This window comes from Pongo abelii, chromosome 11 (assembly GCF_028885655.2).
Source record: "Pongo abelii isolate AG06213 chromosome 11, NHGRI_mPonAbe1-v2.0_pri, whole genome shotgun sequence".
NCBI lineage: Eukaryota > Metazoa > Chordata > Mammalia > Primates > Hominidae > Pongo > Pongo abelii.
Genome location: NC_071996.2, coordinates 64859312 through 64877466, shown reverse-complemented (window position 1 = coordinate 64877466; position 18155 = coordinate 64859312). Strand labels below are relative to the sequence as shown.

Sequence of the window (18155 nt, the reverse complement as noted above, 5' to 3'; positions counted from 1 at the left end):
CTCTTCTATGGCTATAAAACTTATGTTGTGACCCAAAATTTATTACTAGGTTATTCCTCTTCCATCCCTTTTCCCTCAAAATTTCCCAACTCCACTCTAATTCTAAATGCTTTTGTAAATCAGAAATCAAATATTGAGTGATTGATACTTGCCAGTGTATTTAAATACTAACTAATATATTCTCTGGGGAAAAAACCCCTAAAGTCAATAGTTAGGTAACAGGGGGTAGATTTAATACTTGCGGTAGTTATAGACATTCCCAAGTACCATGAGAGGCTTAAAAGAGAAAGAGGAATTTTAAGGGCCCCTAGATGCCATTTAATATCCTGATACGCCAGTTCAGATAATTATCTCTTTTTAAAACACTGAAAAGGTTTTTTTAATTGAAGTGGAGAAAGATTCTAGTTATTAAGAACATATGTTTTTGTAATGGTTTTAATTCAGTAATTTGTCTCAATCTCAGTTTTATGTCACCAACCTCATTCTGACTTTGCCTTGAAAAGTAACAAATATCTACCTCTCATAACTTCTTTATATAAAAGTTTAGTCAGTACTCAAATAAACAAGAGCTTCCATTTTTATTTACAAGGTAGACAACATTAGACAGAGTGAACCAGAGAGGGAAGAAGGAGGATCTGGGAGCAAAATAATAAAGGATTCAAAGTGTAATGTTTATGGAATTTAACCTTATATTTATTGTTGTGAAATTTAACCTTAATAATTACCATGTAATTTAAACATCATAGCTAATTTTAGCTATTTTATACATTTTTCTTTGCAGTACTCTTAGTTATGCAAAGTTCTTTAAATTACTACAATTGACTTTAGAACAACATGGGAATTCAGAACACCAATCCTCGTATAGTTGAAAATCTGCATATAACTTTTGACTTCAGAAAAACTTAATTACTGATAGCCTACTAGTTATTAGAAGCCTTACCAATAATGTAATCAGTCAATTAACACATTTTGTATATTTTTATAAAATGTGTTCTTACAATAAAGTAAGCTATAGAAAAGAAAAATGTTATTAAGAAAATCATAAGGATGAGGACATATATTTACCAATAATTAAGTGGAAGTAGATTATCATAAAGATCATCATCTCATCATCTTCATATTTAATAGGCTATGGAGGAAGAGGAAGAGGAATGGTTGGTCTTGCTGTCTGAGGAGTAGCAGAGGAAAAAGAAAATTCATGTATAAGTGAACCTGCACAGTTGAAGCCTGTGTTGTTCAAGGGTCAACTGTATTATTCTTATTTTAACTTTACCAAGTTGCATAAAACACATTCCACATGAAGAAATATTTTATCTTTAAATGTTGACATCATCCCTAAACATTTCACATAAATAACTTCTACACTATGATTTCCCCAGCAAATGGTGAAAGTACTAAAAATTATTCTATCTGTGTATTTTATAATTAAGAGACAAGTATTAAGCAAGGTACTTTAGCTGTTTACCTGAAATCTAATAATTAAGTCTCAAGATGGTGGAAACAATATGGAATAGTAAATAGTTTACTGAATAGTACATTGTGTTCTAATTGAGTAATCTTTCATTTAATCTTCATGTTCCATTAACAAAGGCTGATCTCCTACGATCACAATCCATGAATGATTCAGAAGGAGACAACTGTAAACTACGAAGAAGGAAATTGTCATTTGAAAGTGAAGGAGAGAAAGGTAATTCATTCCATTCCTAAAGTTTCAATGTAGAGCTTGTGGTAATTAGCCTTCTTAAATGTTCATTTTACTTCTGATTTCAAGAGTATATTTTACTCAGGCTTTAGGAGGGCAGATCCTTTGCTTTATTCAGTAGCTAATGATCTGGTTTCCAGTTTCTGACTGATAGCTCTCAATGATATCATTCAGCAAACCCATCTAATATTCACAAGGACATCACAGATTAAGAAATAGAGTGGATCGATTTTTAAAAGACGTTCAGGTAAATTCGTTCTGAGCACAGTTTTCTGGAAGGAGGGCTGTCATTTCAGGCCAAGAGCTCAATCCTCTTACATGCCCCACAAGCATGCATGACATGGATGAAGGCCACATTTGTTAGTGCTTCTCATCCTCAGACTCTGTGGCACTTGTCACTTCTTGTTTTCTCCGGGTTTTTCTGCCTCTCTGACTATTCTTTATGCTTTGCTCATATAGTCAACAAATATTCATTTAACATTTCACATTTTCAAGCAGCTACTCAATATTCTGAGAAATAAGCTGTGCAGAACATCCCTCATCTTCCCTAGAGAGGGAGATAGACACACCCTCAAATAGTAGGCTCTGTAACAGGAATAGGTATTTCTCAATGGGAGCCCAGGTGAGTGTACATTTAATTGTTCTTGGCAGATGGGAAAAAGTTTTCCTGAAGAAGCTTTGACTCTTGCCTCATGCTGATCCAACAAACATTCTAGTCTTTACCTTATTTGGCTCCATAGCTGCATCTTTCACTATGAACAAGGTCCCCTCTTTTTCTTGAATACTCTTTTCTTTGCATCTGTAATACTTCAATCTTCCTATTTTCCTCCTACCTTCATGAACTCCCTGAAGATAATTTCAAGATTATTATCTTCTATACCAGTGTTAATTTGTTAGAGTTTTGAGGCATAGTCCTAGGCTCCTTTTTCTTCTTGTTCTATATCATACTCTTTCTCTGGGTGATCCCATTTATGCCCATCATTTAAGTATATCCTCACATAGGAGATGTTCATGATTACATGTTAATCCCAGACCACCTGAGCTTCAGTCACACATATCCAACTGCCTATAAAATCATCTACCTGAAATCTCAAAGGCAGCTCGAACTCAACATTTCCTAAATTGAACTCACGGTGTACCCTGGAAACCTGTCTCCTCTTCAATTCCCATGCCCCTGCAGATGGTGACTCTATTCAATCAATTGTACAAGCCAGGTATCTTGGAGCCAACCTTCTCACAACCTCTCCAGCAACTCTGGCAACAAGTCCTATTATTGTTACCTCCAATAAATCTCCATTTAGTCTTCAAATTAGGTCTCCTTTTGGTTATCTTCTCTCCATCTACTTAGCCACAGCTCTGGGCCAAGCTACCATAATCTGCTACCTGGAATGTTGAAACAGCCTTCCAACTTGCCTTCGCACATGCAACTTGCCCCTCTCTCATCTATTCCACACTGGACTTCTGTTGATTTTTTTTTCTAAATGCAGCTATGTTTATGTCACCTACATGTTCAAAGCCCTCTAAGGACATCCTGTGCCCTAAATCCTTATTAGGGTGGGTCTTAACTTACCTCTTCAGTCTTATTTCATAATATCCTTCCCTTAACTACTCCCATCACTCCATCTTCCCCCATCAGTTCATCTCTTCAGCAACATTTACTCCAGTTGTACTTCTGGGTTTATTTGCATCATTATTTAATCAATGTTGTCTGCCTCTAGATCATAAGTTCCGTGAAAGTGGAAAATATTTGGCCCCCTGTAGTTTTAGTGCTTGCTGCACAGCAGATGCTCAACAAGTATCTGTGGAAAGAATAACTGAAATAGAATTTGAGCATCTTCCTTTTTATTCTTTTCCCTTTTTTTTGCCTTCTTATGCCAAGTTCTTTTTTTCACTCTCTTTTCTCTTCAATGAATACTCTTTCTAGAAGAGATCATCTACTAGTTTTAGCTTGCTCCACATTTCAATTGAAACAAGCTGCCCACTCCTCCATGTACGTTGTTTCTGTGGTTTTGCTTATAATATTCCCTTAATTAATTTGCTTCCTTGTCCTCAAAAACACACACATACACACACATGCGCACACACACACGAATTCATACCACACCAGTTTCATCCACTAAAATTACATTTTTTATCAAAGTCAATCTCAAATGATATATTTAATGTGAATTGTTTCTTGATCTCAAATGTGAAGCTTCTCTTTCTCTTATGAATTCTCAAAGCACTTACTTCTTATAATATTGTCAAAATATGATGGCTACTGGTATATTTTTTTCCTTTGCCTTTGCCAAACTGTAGATAACTTTAGCAAAGAATGGTTGATAAATATTTCTTGAACTGGACTAATTATTGATTCCTCTGGCTGACTGTAGAACAATAGACTACTCATAGATAGTTGATAATTTTGTTCTGCAATATCTTTAATTATTTTCTTGGTGACTTTTTCTAAAATCAGAACCACTCCTATTAAGCTGTTCTTCCACAGAGTTAATCTAAATCCCTTATCCTGAAGTTCATCTCTTATGTTTATCTTACTGGAAATGAAAAACAGGTTAACAATGTTGTCAATATAATAATGTCCTCCACATAGTTGAAGATTTATTAAATCTCCTTTCAATCTTGTTCAGTTTCCTCATTCTTAAGCTAAATTATCTAATGTTTTTATCGCCTGATAAGGCCCTGAGAGCAATGTCACAATTTGTACTGTGCTCATGTAACTAGACATTTCTGTTGATTTTGAATACTGTGCCTTTAATCGCAGGCTTAGTCTATGAGATCAATTTCGTATAAAGTGTAGATGCTAAGGGATTTTCTGCCTGCAGCTCTTTGAAGTTTCCTGGTTGTGCCAGTAAGTAAACATGAGTTGGTCAATGTGAAAACACAATTAATTCCAGTTAACCAGAGCCCAAGAGCCTATTCCAAAGTCTTTAGGAATCCAGGGTGCTGTGGGCAATTATAAAATTTGCTGAAAGCAATTTAGTCCCTGTCATTCAAATCTAATTCTCTTAAGGTAAGCATTCATCATATACTTCTTGATGTAGCATCAATATATAGGAGAAAAATACACATAATATAAAGAACAGAGAACTTTCAGGGGATCATTGATGCTAAACAATTTGTGGATACAGTAACTGAAATCTTCCCTTGAAATGCATTCATTTTTGTAGTGTTAGTTTATTGCTTATATGAAAGGAAACCTTGAAGGCAGGCATTCAAGAGTGCTGTTGCCTGTAAATCAGCAGTGGCATCAAGAACCGGAGAGAAGACCGTGTTTCTGGGCACTAGCAGCTGACAGAAGTTGAGTCCTGGATTGCCACTCCCTACCCACTGAGTGGAACAATGCAACTTTGCCGGCTTCAGTCCACACCTGCCGCCTGCCACTCCGCTTCCAATTATGCCTCCCACAAGGTTCTAAAGAGCTCACATTGAATAAGATATAATTTTTCAATGAAATATGTACAGCCTCTGGAAAGCTGAAAAACAAATATATACTTATATTGAATACATAATGAATTTGTTGATGAGGGTGGCTTGTTCTCATGAGCTATACATTTTTTTTCTAAGAAAAAATCCCACTTCCCTACAGGAGAGACTTGTAAGTGCAGGTAGAAATTTGACAGCACCTTGTATTTTTAAAGGGATCTTCAAGTAGTTATCTTTTCTTCCTAAAATTCTGGCCTGGAGGTGCCCAGGACTTCCCCAATATGACAATGTTCACTGTGGGAAGAAGTGCTACAGCTCCTGAGATGGAAGTAAAATATTATTACAGAAAGTGAAGAATAAAAATGAGGCTTCAATGACCTGCTCAGTGGCCATGAGCATTGTTAAAATGGCTGGGCAGAGAGAAGTAAACGAGAAAAATGCTGAAAAATCGTCTCTATTTACGTGGTCTTAAAAGTTGAACTGTGCCTACTCCAGTGTGAGCCAGATCCATTAGGTCATAGAAGTAATAATTCTTCTAAAATTTTATGTTGTGTGCATTGTATAATATACAGGGTATATTTGTAAAATAGCATGTATAATGGCACAGGATATATACATATACATATGTGTATACATAATTTATATATTATAAAATACATAAATATGTGTGTGTGTGTATATATATATAGTGCGATTATACACTACACGCATACATTTATGTATGTTTACTTACAGGGCTTATAAGACCAAATATTTGCAGTGTTCTGCTCAACCCTTTCTGTTGACAGAAAATACAGTATCAAAGTGGCTATTAATAGCTAATTAGGGGGTGACCTTTTGGCAGAGAATAATCCAATGAGGGCAGCAGTGTAACCAGGCACAAACAATTACCCATTCATTTGGAGTCCATTGTCATTGAGTACCCACTGTGTGCTAAGTGCCCTGAGCTTTTTCATGTTTATTTCTACTTTAGTTTCAAAAGTTTGTCTTAACGTTTTAGAGAAAATTCTTCACTGGTTAACAAGGAGACAAATAGAAATTCCCTCTGAATTGTAGTTAGTGTCTGCATACTTTCCCTCTTCAATTTTCATTATATTTTCTAGTTAATTTAGCAGAAAAAAGTGTTTCTACAGAATTCTGAAGAAATTATTTTTACTATTTTGTACCAAGTCGTGAGTAGAAAAAAAGAGGACCTGGAAGAGGAAACTTTTTACTCTATTGGTTTTATTGCATGGAAACGCCTCAAACATTGTGAAAAATCAGTTCTTGCTGATGTTATACATTTTAAGAGAAATCCTATTGGTATTTTTTTAACTAAAGCATCGACGTCACCTGAGGTCACCTCTCCCAAAACAACAGATTTGCATTGATTCCTTTGCCTCCCGTTCCTCATCAGAACTCTGCAGAAGTATCTGAACCCACTCTTCCAAATATCCCTTCTCTATACCTTTTCCTGCTTCTATTTCAAAAAGCATAAAGAATAATGTTCAAGAATAAAGTCGGCAAGTAGCCTCAATTATATAGGACTTGAAAAAATGATTGTGTCAGAAAAAAAATAATTTTTCTTAGCAAAAGGGACATTGGCCTGTGAAGTTAAAGAATTCTGAGCTTTTCCTTCCTAACCTGGAAATATTCTTACCCTCTTGATTTCCAAAAGCTAAGAAACAATTCTCAGAGCTCCGAAGACCCTCTTACTTTTGCTAATAGATTATCACAATATGCTCCATTGTAAAGAACAAACTGCCAAGCATGAAAAACAAAACAAAACAAAAAGACAAACAAAACAAAAAAAGCCACAAGAGTAAAACATTCAAACAGTGTTAAAGATGTGCCTGTAACAACTGAAGACATGGAAATCAAGGTGAAAGATTGGACGCAGATGGTTCTGCATGCATGATGACAAACAAGAACCCTTTTCAAGAGATACACACATCCTTAGGGTAGGGAAGAAAACTTTACTCATTTCCCTATCCATATAATTTTATTAAAATGAGCTCTTCAATATATGCTCCACAGGAAAAATCCAATGTGCCAGAAAATAGAGTGGAAGTGTATTGAACTCATTACGTTTTGCATTTCAAAGGATAGCAATAAACACTATCACTGTGTAATACTGGTTTAGTGATTTTCCATTGCCATCCAAAAGCCAATAAGTTTCAAAAGTGTTTCTCCAAAATAAAATAACTCCTGTGAAAATTATTGAAGGGGTAAATATATTAAGTGATAAACTTACTTTTATAGAATAGTGATAATTCTATTCTGGTTTTATTAGATTATTTAAATATATTGGTATTATACTTTGGCATGTCTTTGAAATATCTTCTTCAATAACAAACAATGATTAGCTTTTTGTTATCCATTTTAGTGATCTATAAAAGTATCTTTTGATCTTTTCAAGTTTTATTGAGGTATAATTGACATGTAAAAGTTGTACATATTTATGGTATACAAAGTGATTTTTTCATATTTGTATACATTATGAAATGATTACAATATTCAAGCTAATTTAACACACTCATCACTCACATAGTTAACTCTGTGTGTGTGTGTGTGTGTGTGTGCGTGTTTATGTGGGGAGGACATTTAAGATCTAATCTCTTAGCAACTTCTAAGTATATAATACATTTATTATTGTTACCATACTGTAGAATAGAGCTCCAGAATTTATTCATTCTGCATATCTGAAACTTTTTACCTTTAAACCAATATCCATCTTTTCTTTATTTTAATTTTTTAAATTGTTAATTTTTGTATTTGTATAAAAAAGTATTCATCTAGGCCTCTTTCAATACCCTTTAGAGCTATAGGAGGCCTAAAGTATGTGATCTTAAATGAAAAAATTTATTTTAGACTCCAATTTTCCAATGTAATAAGTTTTTCAAGGCATCTGGCTGGGAATTGCTCAACTTATTTCTTAATTGTCAGCAGTGGGAAATCTAAAACTCAAATGCGGAGAGAGCACCTTAAATGCTTCTCTTTGACCAAAGCTTATGTCTCCCTGTTGGGTTTGACAAATAAAAATGGTAAACTGAGAGGAAGACTCCGTAAAAGATGGAGTGAGCACAAATGTTAATTCCAGGTTTTTTGAAAGGAAGGATTTTATATTATCATTCTTAAGACAAACGGTCAGCCATTCCATTGGGACACTTATTCTATGCTCTTGAATTCATTCTAAACTCAGAGAGACACTCATAAGACAAGTCACAAATGCTTTAGAATTGTGTTCTGTGAAAAAGGGGGAGGAGATGAACTGTCCGCCTAAAGAAACAAGGAAGAAAAAAGGTTTTTTGTCTTCTGAATCAGAAGCAAATCTGTGGTTTAATTAAACAGGCAAGACTTTTTCTTTATATAAAATGATGGTAACAGGAAAGATTATGCAATCAGATAACTGCCCTTAGAATATTATTTCTACATAGAATATAAATAGAATTAAGAAAAAAATAGTACCTGATACTATTTAATGTCTATCAAATAATTCAGTTTAACTGGAAAAAGGCAAAAATAGTACAGTCCATCAAAATTTAGAAGTACCTGGAGGCTAATTATAATGCATTTCAGCTGCCCAATTTCATATACATATTACCTCAGCCAATTTTCCAGCCAAAGCCTGAACAGTTTCCATTTTTAATCTACAAATAGATTGTCATTTCAACTTTCATTTTATGTGACAGAAAATGAAGCTTTAATTTATCTAGTATGGAATGGAAAAATGCTGTTTCAGTGGGTTTGTATCAAAGAAATTGTTCGTATGGCTTGGGTGATAGTCCAGTAGCAATGAATACAGAAATAAAGGTGGGGTTTTTTTTTTCTCCTTACCAATGGGGAAAATTCAAGGATATCAAATTTTTTCTTCTTCTTTTACCTGATTCCGCTTTTATCTGAAATTTTTGTTAAAGAATTCTGTCCTGCGTATACGAAGTAATTTTCTCCATTTTACTATACAACTAAATGATAGTAATTCCTCTTTGACCACATTTTGTAAACACATGACCAAGGTGAAATCAGCAAGTTATAATTCAACTTAACAATACATGTTAACTGGTGAATCTTGTTCATAAGCATCCAAAATCAAGCCAAAGTTAGTAAACTAAGACTGAAGCCCAGCATGGTAGGTAAAACAGAACATTCTACCATGTGTAAGGATTCCCCAAGACCTCTCCAGCCAAAGATACAAAATGGTTTCTTAATTTGTGATGTACATTCATTACAAATATCCATGTTAGCATTATCCAGACTTCGATTGGAGGCACATGAATTAATGGTTAATTCAGCTTGCATTTGATGCTGCTGGAAAACACTCCACAAAAGTGTAGAAATGAAAATCATTTTCGAGAAAATAGGAGGCCTGAGCTGATTCAAATATCTCTGGTTCCCAAGTGAGAGACTACAAGAAGGTTTACTTAGGAAGAGCAAACTGGTGCAATTCACTAAGCAGGTATGAGGATAATTTAGAAAAATTAAACTTTCATTTTTTTCACATTTACTAGCCTAAACTTTATAACTATTATGTTTTGAGGAGTAAAATGATACGTTCAAAAAGTAGAGAATGTTAATCAAATTTTCAGAGGGCTTTAGAGAAGGGAAGAAGTTAAAAACAAAGAAAGTTGGGAAGAAGATGGCAAGATGGAATTTTAGAGGTTGAAGGAGGTCTGTGCCAATGACACTGAAGAGAAAAGGCTTTTTGTAAGAAGATTTGATCCGAATATTTACAACCAACTAGATTAGTGATTGAGTAGGGATGTACAAGTAACAGTAAGTAATCAATGATGTCTGTAATGTTGGAGATCGGAAAGGTCCATGGCTTTCTCAGCAATGATGAAATCACTGAGCAAGCGTGAAATCTTAAAGAAAATAAGCAATCTGCATTTGCTAGATTTAACTTTAATTGACAAAACATGAACTCCTCAATAACAATTTCGCATAACACTGATTTTTAAACTCTATCTGCTTTTACCTTGGGCTGCTTTCTGGCTTTTCATATTTTAAATTATGATTTAAAAAAATAAAGGGAAAAAATCTTGTTGGATTTCTATGCCATATGGGAATTTTTAAAAACAGTTGGAAGTTTCTCTGGCGTGGCCTTCCATCGGTTCATTTGGCCTTCTATAAATAACCAAGTAAGCACACTGAGGCGTAGAGTGGATGGAGACACCGTCTTCACCATTTCTCCAGAAAATGATATACCTTCTGGCGTTTTGTTGGTTAGTTATTAGCAGAAACCAGATGGAGAATTATACTGTTTCCCCAGGACACTAATAGAAACAAGTTCTGGGATTTGTCTCTTTGAGTTTTTCCTGCTGAAATATGTTCTAACACAACCTTCAGGACTGAAATTATCCTGACATTTCAGTATAAAACAGCCAATATGCACTACCAGCTTTAATGTAATTAGGTAAAACCTACCTTAATTACTGTATTTAAGCTTTATATTCTTTGCATTATGCTACACAACCAAACTGCCTAGAATGGCAAGGCCATTACATGCATCAGACTAAGGTTGATATTCAATCTGCCAGCCTTTTACTACAAGGAGGCTTCCAATTTTGACCTTTGCAATGCATGAGCAGCTAAAACAGATAATAGGGCATGTAGGTTAAAAATAAACAAATAACAAGTTGCATAGTGGTGATATTTTCAAATTGGGACACATTTTCCCTTGTTTTTTCATTTCTCTAAAGAAAGAGTGTACCAGATTCTCAGAATACAAATAACTTGAACATATAAAAAAGTTTGTAAGTTATCATACAGTTTTCCTCGAGACATAAACATTATTACCATTGTAAATATTCTTTTAATTTTGAAATGAATAATTTATTTCACTAAGATAATCTAATAACCCTTGAATTTAAAAAATTAAGTTCTCAAGTAGCTACATTTTCAATAGGAAAAAGCTAGTTTATATATATAGCTAGGTAGTGTAATATGCATACCGTCTCACATTTAATTGTCTGCTATAAAATAACTTTTCTTTGATATATTTTGGCAAAGAAAACAGTACAAATGATCCTGAAGACTCTGCAGATACCATAAGACATTATCAGAGTTCCAAGAGACACTTTGAAGAGAAAAAAAGCAGATCCTCATCTTTCATCTCCTCCATTGATGATGAACAAAAGCCGCTCTTCTCAGGAATAGTAGATTCTTCTCCAGGAATAGGGAAAGCATCTGGGCTCGATTTTGAAGAAACAGTGCCCACCTCAGGAAGAATGCACATAGATAAAAGAAGTCACTCTTGCAAAGGTAATCCAGAGTTAGACATCAGGTGGTCTCTCTTCAGTGCTAATCACAAAATGGTGACTTTTTACAAATTAAGAACTGTACTGACACATGTTAATCTAATCATTTTCAACTTCATGAAATGTTCTAGAAGGGTTCAGATTTCAGATCATCTATGAAGTGTTTGCACTATTCTAAAACAAGTGGTAATTATTCCCAAACACTTATAGAGTGAGAGGTTTTTGTGACCAACCAGACTTAATATAATGTCAGGTAGAAAACTGTGGGAAAGTCTGTTGCAGTAATTTCAATGGGGAGAGAGGACCCATGAATATTTTAAGATAGCTAATCAATTGGTTCTTTATATGTATCTTCTGTACCCATTTCTCACCCCCAACCCTATAATATTATAGTATGAAGGGCCAATGCAATCACACTATAATACATGCCAACCAAAATTTAATTTTACAGAGAATATGAGAAAGAGTGGAGAAATGCCCTGAAATAAAGTATGGCCTTTACTTTATTTTTATTTTTATTTCCAAAAGGAATACCCAAATGTACAGATTTTGTTGTAGAAAATGTGCACGAGTTGGGTAATAATGCTTGATTAGTAGATGCAGATTTCCGTGAAAAAATGAGAAATTCAGGAAAATTTAAAGAACTATTACATGGAAGAACAACTATTTTAGCATACCAGAGGCTAGATCTGTAGGTCTAGCTAGTGAGTGGTACCAGTAACGACTGCTTGGGTTCCAAGTGCAGCTCTGCCACTTGCTCCCTTTATGTCTTTGGGTAAATGATTTGACCAAACCCACCAAGACTCAGTTTATGCATCTTTAAAAGAGGAATAATATTATCTAACCAATGAGGTTATGGTTATTAAGATAACATGTAAATTACTTTTTCTGAAATAAAATCCTCAACTGTTAGTATTTTCTCACAGGTTTTATTTTTCAAGTTTTAATAATTTAATATATCCATGGATGTATAAAAATATAAAGATTAGGAAGGCATAATAAAGCATCAAAAGAATATTAACAAAAAAGGAAAAATAGGATGTTCTAGGCCTGGTAGGATAGCAAAATTAGTACATTAGTACAGAGTAAGTAAATATTACTTATCATCATTATTCCCAAGTACCATATGCAGCTACAAAGGTTTTATTAAATCTAGGATACTTAGGCTTGATATTTTTCCAGAGCTGCTTTCCCTGTCTTGTAGCACCCACTTTTTTCATGACCCCACATTGAAGTAAGCTAAGAATATATGCAAGTGTTCTCTGGACAATCTAAAATCTTGATGAAGTGAGTGAAAATAGTACCTCATTTATCACAATGGAAGAATGGAATATTAAATGTGATTACCAAATGTCCCATTTTAGTTATTTATGAAAATGGATTCTGGGAAGTGCTAAAAATAGAAACAGGTTGTATCATGGAAGTCACAAGTTCTGAAGAGCTTGCTGAACCATCTCTACTATCTCCAAAGGTCAACATAATGTGAACCTAATAAAAATGCTTGTTGTTTTCCCCTTGAGTTTTAGAGTCTCAAGTGGCAAATTATTAAATATATAATTTGGGGATTTTCTGACTTTATATTGACTCTCACTGACAATGAATTCTCATGCCCTTCTTCATATACTTTTCTTTGCTACGTCTTCCAATTATTTTTAATTAGCTTTTCCATAAACACAAACAATTATATTCTAACAAATTTAGTATCTATATATTCTAATTTTTAAAAATTTACAGGGCAATCCCTATTCAAATAATAATTATCTTGAAAATGTATAGCTAAATATGAATGTCAATTGAATTGATATCATATAGCTTCAATCAGTGTAACACATGGTTAGCCTCGCTATTTAATATCTTTAACCAATGGGGAATTCGAAAACTTCGTTCACCGCAAATTTCATTCCTTAATGATTTTTTAAATGACATATTGCATTAATATGCAATGTGTGACTTGTTGCTGCTGCAGTTCAAACTACTAAATTCCCGCAAATTTTAGTTTCACCATCAATAGGAAATTTCACTTACTCATATTCCTAAATTTGTAATGCTGAATCCAACAGAGGAGCACATTTAGGCAAAACTAAAATGAAAAGAGAACAAATTAAATGGACTCTGTTCCTACTAAGATTGAGGTCAAAAGTTGACTCTAGGAAAATTGTCTACTCAGAGCAAAGTGAAAGTTTACTTTCTGTTCACACATTTCCAGAAATGTGTCTTGCAACTATAGCAACATTTTCCAAGGCAACCAAGTGCAGATTCTTTCCGAGCTATATTTAGAAAGTGTCTACAAGGATGTTCATTTGATTACGACCACTAACCAGGATTTCCCCTTTGAACTCCTCATTTTTTATACTGCTGTTTAAACAAGCTAATTACGTATCTTCAGATTTTAATTAAAAAGTAAACTATAATCAAGGAAGCCTCCAAGAGTATACATTTCATTCATTTCTGATAAGGTAATTATTTTTTCTTGAGCCCTGAAGAAAAAATATAATCCTCCATAATTTATTGCGTGTGATTCACCATTGTCATTTAAAAACCAATTTATTATATATAATTTGGAAAGAAGAGAGCTGTTAAACATAGGCAGAAATTCTGTAAGCTTTCTTGGCACAAAATGTGTGAGCATAACATGTAACTTCAGTCTTATCAGTTCTTGCCTTCTCGAAAGAAAGATTTCTACATTAACTGGCTAGCAGCAGACTAGACAGAGACAAGCATCAGCATCACCAGACCATTTACATAGGTATTCCGGAAGTTTGCTTAGCATTACTGGCCCAATCTTTAAAACCCAGTTTGCTAAGATATTATTGTTTTGCATTTTAAATAGGTTCAAATGTCTGTGAATAACAAATCATACTTCTCAGTGAAAATCTGCAGATAAGTGACTTAAAACTCCAGCAGTATCTTTTTAGGTTCACTTATATTTTGCCATGTTTCATAAAATATCAAAAGAAATTATAAACTGCCACTTTAAATGAGAACAAAAGCCGTTGTCAGGAAGAGTCTTTCTGGAATTCATAGCAAGCCCTCTGAGGTCTGTTAGCCATTTCTGCAGAAGAAGGAACTCTGATCCTATATTTTTCTAATGCTGACTTTGGATATGCTAATTCCTTTGTCAAGCCTCACCCTACTGAGGCAGAAATTATAGGCACCTCATTTGAGAAATTTCTTTATATTCAATGATAAAAGATAATGAGTGAGAGGAAAACCATGAAGAAAGAATACAGACGTGTCTGTCTTCTACTTGGAGAAAGAGGATGCATTTAAACTACCCTTGGAGAAACTGCAGGAAAGGAAGGAACTTTGAGGAGTCCGATGGTGTTGTTTCCTATTTCTAAAATCATAGCTAATCCTGCCCAATTCAGTTACTTTCTATCCAATTTTTTAAAATAGCCAAGAATTCCATAACTTTACATAATAACTCTTCTCATTGTTTAATCATAGATACTTGTCAAGTTTTTTTAAGTCTTTCTATCAAACCAAAATCACTTTCTGTAATTCAAATCTCTTTCTATGTGAAAATGAATACCAGCTTTAGATAGTCCTTCCTTCCTACTAGCCCTCCCAGTGAAGAAAAATGTTTCTCCTTCATCTCCAAAGTCAACTCCCAGCTCCAGTCGTATTTTTTCATAAGTTTCATTTTCCAACCTGTTAATTATTCTTAGAGGTTAAGAGAGCAGCAAAAACATCTAAAATATAGACAAAAATGAGGGGGAAAGGACATATTTTCCCCCAAATATTGACAGCTTAAAATATAGATTGTAGGAGAAAAAGGAAATTAAAAGAAGTTCAGAAAAATGAATCTCTATATGAAAAGTGATCACAACCCTGCTAGACTGAATTCTTCAAGTTCAGGGTCTATGGTCTCCTTTGTCTTTAGTTCCTCCGTATTTACCAAGGTGTCTGGTCCATAATAGACACTGAGAACATTTTAAATAGTAGACCTGAACTAATAGTTTATCTTAAAGTAGAGTAACATAGCAATATTTAAAATAAAGAGCCACAAGAAAAACATACTAGAAAGCAATATAATTATGGTAAAGGGCAGCACAGAAGGGGCTACAAGAAAGCATTAAAACATGAAACAGTAGCTGGGGACTAGGGGACTTGTAAGATTCTTTCCATTTTTCGTGGCTTATGGCTCCTTGGCTCTATTCGAATTGGGTTGGCCAAAGGGAATCGCCCTGAAGATCAGCACTTCTCCAAGGCTCTCTTCTTGGGCCCACTCTAAGTCATAACGTATGCAAGTTATCCTGTGGGAAAGAGCCCTAAAAATCTTAAACCCTAGATAACGCGGTCCAAACAACATATGCTGCTTCCTTCCAGATATAAAAGCACAGACTCATTGTTCTCTAATCAGTTTCGGTTCTGCTGTTCTTATCTTGTCCTAGCACAAACAGAAAGAAAACAAAATCCTAAACACTCAGGACCTGCTGCGTGTTTTTGTTCACATGGAAACGGATATGGGAGGTAGGGCCAGCAGGGTGAAAGTGGGACTCTGCTACCAACTGGCCGTGGGCCCTGGACACATCACTGAATACTTTTGGTTCTCTGTCTCTCAGGTTATACTCCAATCCTTTCCAGCTTGTCTTGTGGATATCTATGTGTTATTGATGCAAAGGGGCACCTAAGAGGGTTGACATCCATCTTGCTATTTTCCACAGATATCACCGACATGCGAAGCTGGGAACGAGAAAATGCACATCCCCAGCCTGAAGATTCCAGTCCATCTGCACTTCAGCGAGCTGCCTGGGGTATCTCTGAAACTGAAAGCGACCTCACCTATGGGGAAGTGGAACAAAGATTAGATCTGCTCCAGGAACAACTTAACAGGTATAAGCAGTGACAGGGCAAAAGGAGAACATAGCCCAACCCCTTACATGGGTCCAGTTTTACTCCTTACAAATGGAAAATTCTCCTTGCCATGATCTCATAATTTCCTTATACATTTACTTATTTAAAATAAGATTAGAATTTGACAGAATAATTTGTGTTGAAAGGAGCATTTATTTAGAACATTTCATACTTCTGGCAGCAAAAATCCTATTTTTTTTCTTTATTTGTCATCCAATTAGTATTTCACCAGCACTGGCTACCTTAGAAAACCCCCTTCTCTCCCCTCAAAATAATTCCTAATTAATTTGTTAACTGACACCCTTCCTCTTTTAATCCTCCTTTTACACTTCTTCGGATGTTCCCCATAGCATAGTTATGTGTTAGGGCATTTAAAAAATACTGACAAAGCAATTTAAACTTTTAGTTATTCAGTCAGCTTATCAAAAAATGTCATTGAATTGAAAGTCTCACAGAGTTTCTTGTTTCCTTCACCTTTGATCTAAACCACTTAACATGATGAATAAATCTTAATTTAGGGAGGAGGTAATCCCTTCCCCTAAGTCTGCGTGGTTTCTTTAAAATTAAAGTGGTCAAAAAGATTGAAAAGAATCTATGAGTGGGTATGACACAGCTGCTTTAGTTGTGTTTCACTTGGGAATTTTTCTTGATCCAATAGTAGCCTTTTAGTTCACCACCAGGCAAGATATTCCAGTAGTCCCAGACAGAAGACTGCACAGACTAAATTAAAATGCTCTAATCACAAGATTTATTAAATCAATTTAAAACACAAGTGAGAGAAGAGGGAAACCATATGGGGCAATTAACACATTTCGAATACGTACAAGCATGGTAAAAGGATTGCACTACCCCAATTCTGACTTACACAATGTTCATGCATTTGCCATAATGTAACAAAGTTACCAAGACCAGAGTTGAGGTTTGCAGGCCTGCAGACAAAAATATCTCCTGTGCCAGTGGCACACACTTGCTCCATAACAAGGGTACAAGGTATAGTATACCTGACCTCAGCTGTGGCTTTCCAACTAGCCAGCTCAACAGCCATGTGTTTCATTAGCCTTTCGTAGGTACAGCACACATGGAGCCAGGATGCGATGATACTGGTATCACCAATGGGTGACCACATTTTGGGATGACAGTTGTTTACCTAAAGGTGACCTGAGAATAATTTGTTCTTTCCATCTCTATGTATAAGCAACACTCTTGTTTGTTACCTATTTCTATCGTTGATATGCCTGGCAGGTTACTAGCATGCTATTTAATGTATCTTATGCATTCTGCCATGTTTAACAAGCTGCTTGCTTACTCATCTGTACTTAACACATCTGTGAGTTTTGCCTATATCACATAAACTACTGATTTATTCACTATTTATGCTTAAATTTTTTTTGCCTTTTGTCCATGCCGTTTATTGTTGTTGAACACACAAGTGAATGACTGAATGACAGAAGCAGCAGTGATTTATTCAGCACAATGCTATCACTGTACTTGCAATTGGTGAGCATAGGAAAAAGTCTTAAGTCTGCTACTTAATGACTTACAGGATTACTGGGTCAAATCATTTAAATTTCCCTCCATTTCCTACTTTGACTCATACCTACCCATGATGCTACTGTAAGGACTAAAGTAATGTAAATGGGAACTACATATGCTATACAAAATGGAAGTTGTTGTACTTGCCGATAGGTAAAAATTGATTAACAAGGAACTTCACTTCTATTACTGGTGTTCATTTGAGTATATTCTCCTACTCGACGTATAATTCCTGACTTGGACCTTTCATCAGAACTAAAATTGAGATTTTTAGCATCACCTGGTTGCTCTGTCATGGGTGCCAATCATTGCTGCTAGGATAAGTCAATGATTCCTTAAAACATTTGTTCTAAGGGCACATTTATGATCCATTTGGCGTGCAATCACCCAATAGTAATAAAAAT

General features: G+C 35.0%; 1 protein-coding gene across 6 annotated transcripts in view; it reads left to right on the top strand.

Annotated features, from left to right (window-relative positions):
* Positions 1 to 18155, top strand: part of KCNH7 (potassium voltage-gated channel subfamily H member 7) — a 482617-nt gene that overhangs the window by 452549 nt on the left and 11913 nt on the right. For 5 of the 6 annotated variants that reach the window (XM_054549400.2, XM_063712835.1, XM_002812526.5 and 2 more), the window contains 3 exons: positions 1591 to 1687; positions 11114 to 11365; positions 16029 to 16197. In XM_054549400.2, the coding sequence (XP_054405375.2) occupies positions 1591 to 1687; positions 11114 to 11365; positions 16029 to 16197 (518 nt within the window). The remainder of the gene's footprint in view (positions 1 to 1590; positions 1688 to 11113; positions 11366 to 16028; positions 16198 to 18155) is intronic. The other variant, XM_054549401.2, reaches the window with a different exon arrangement.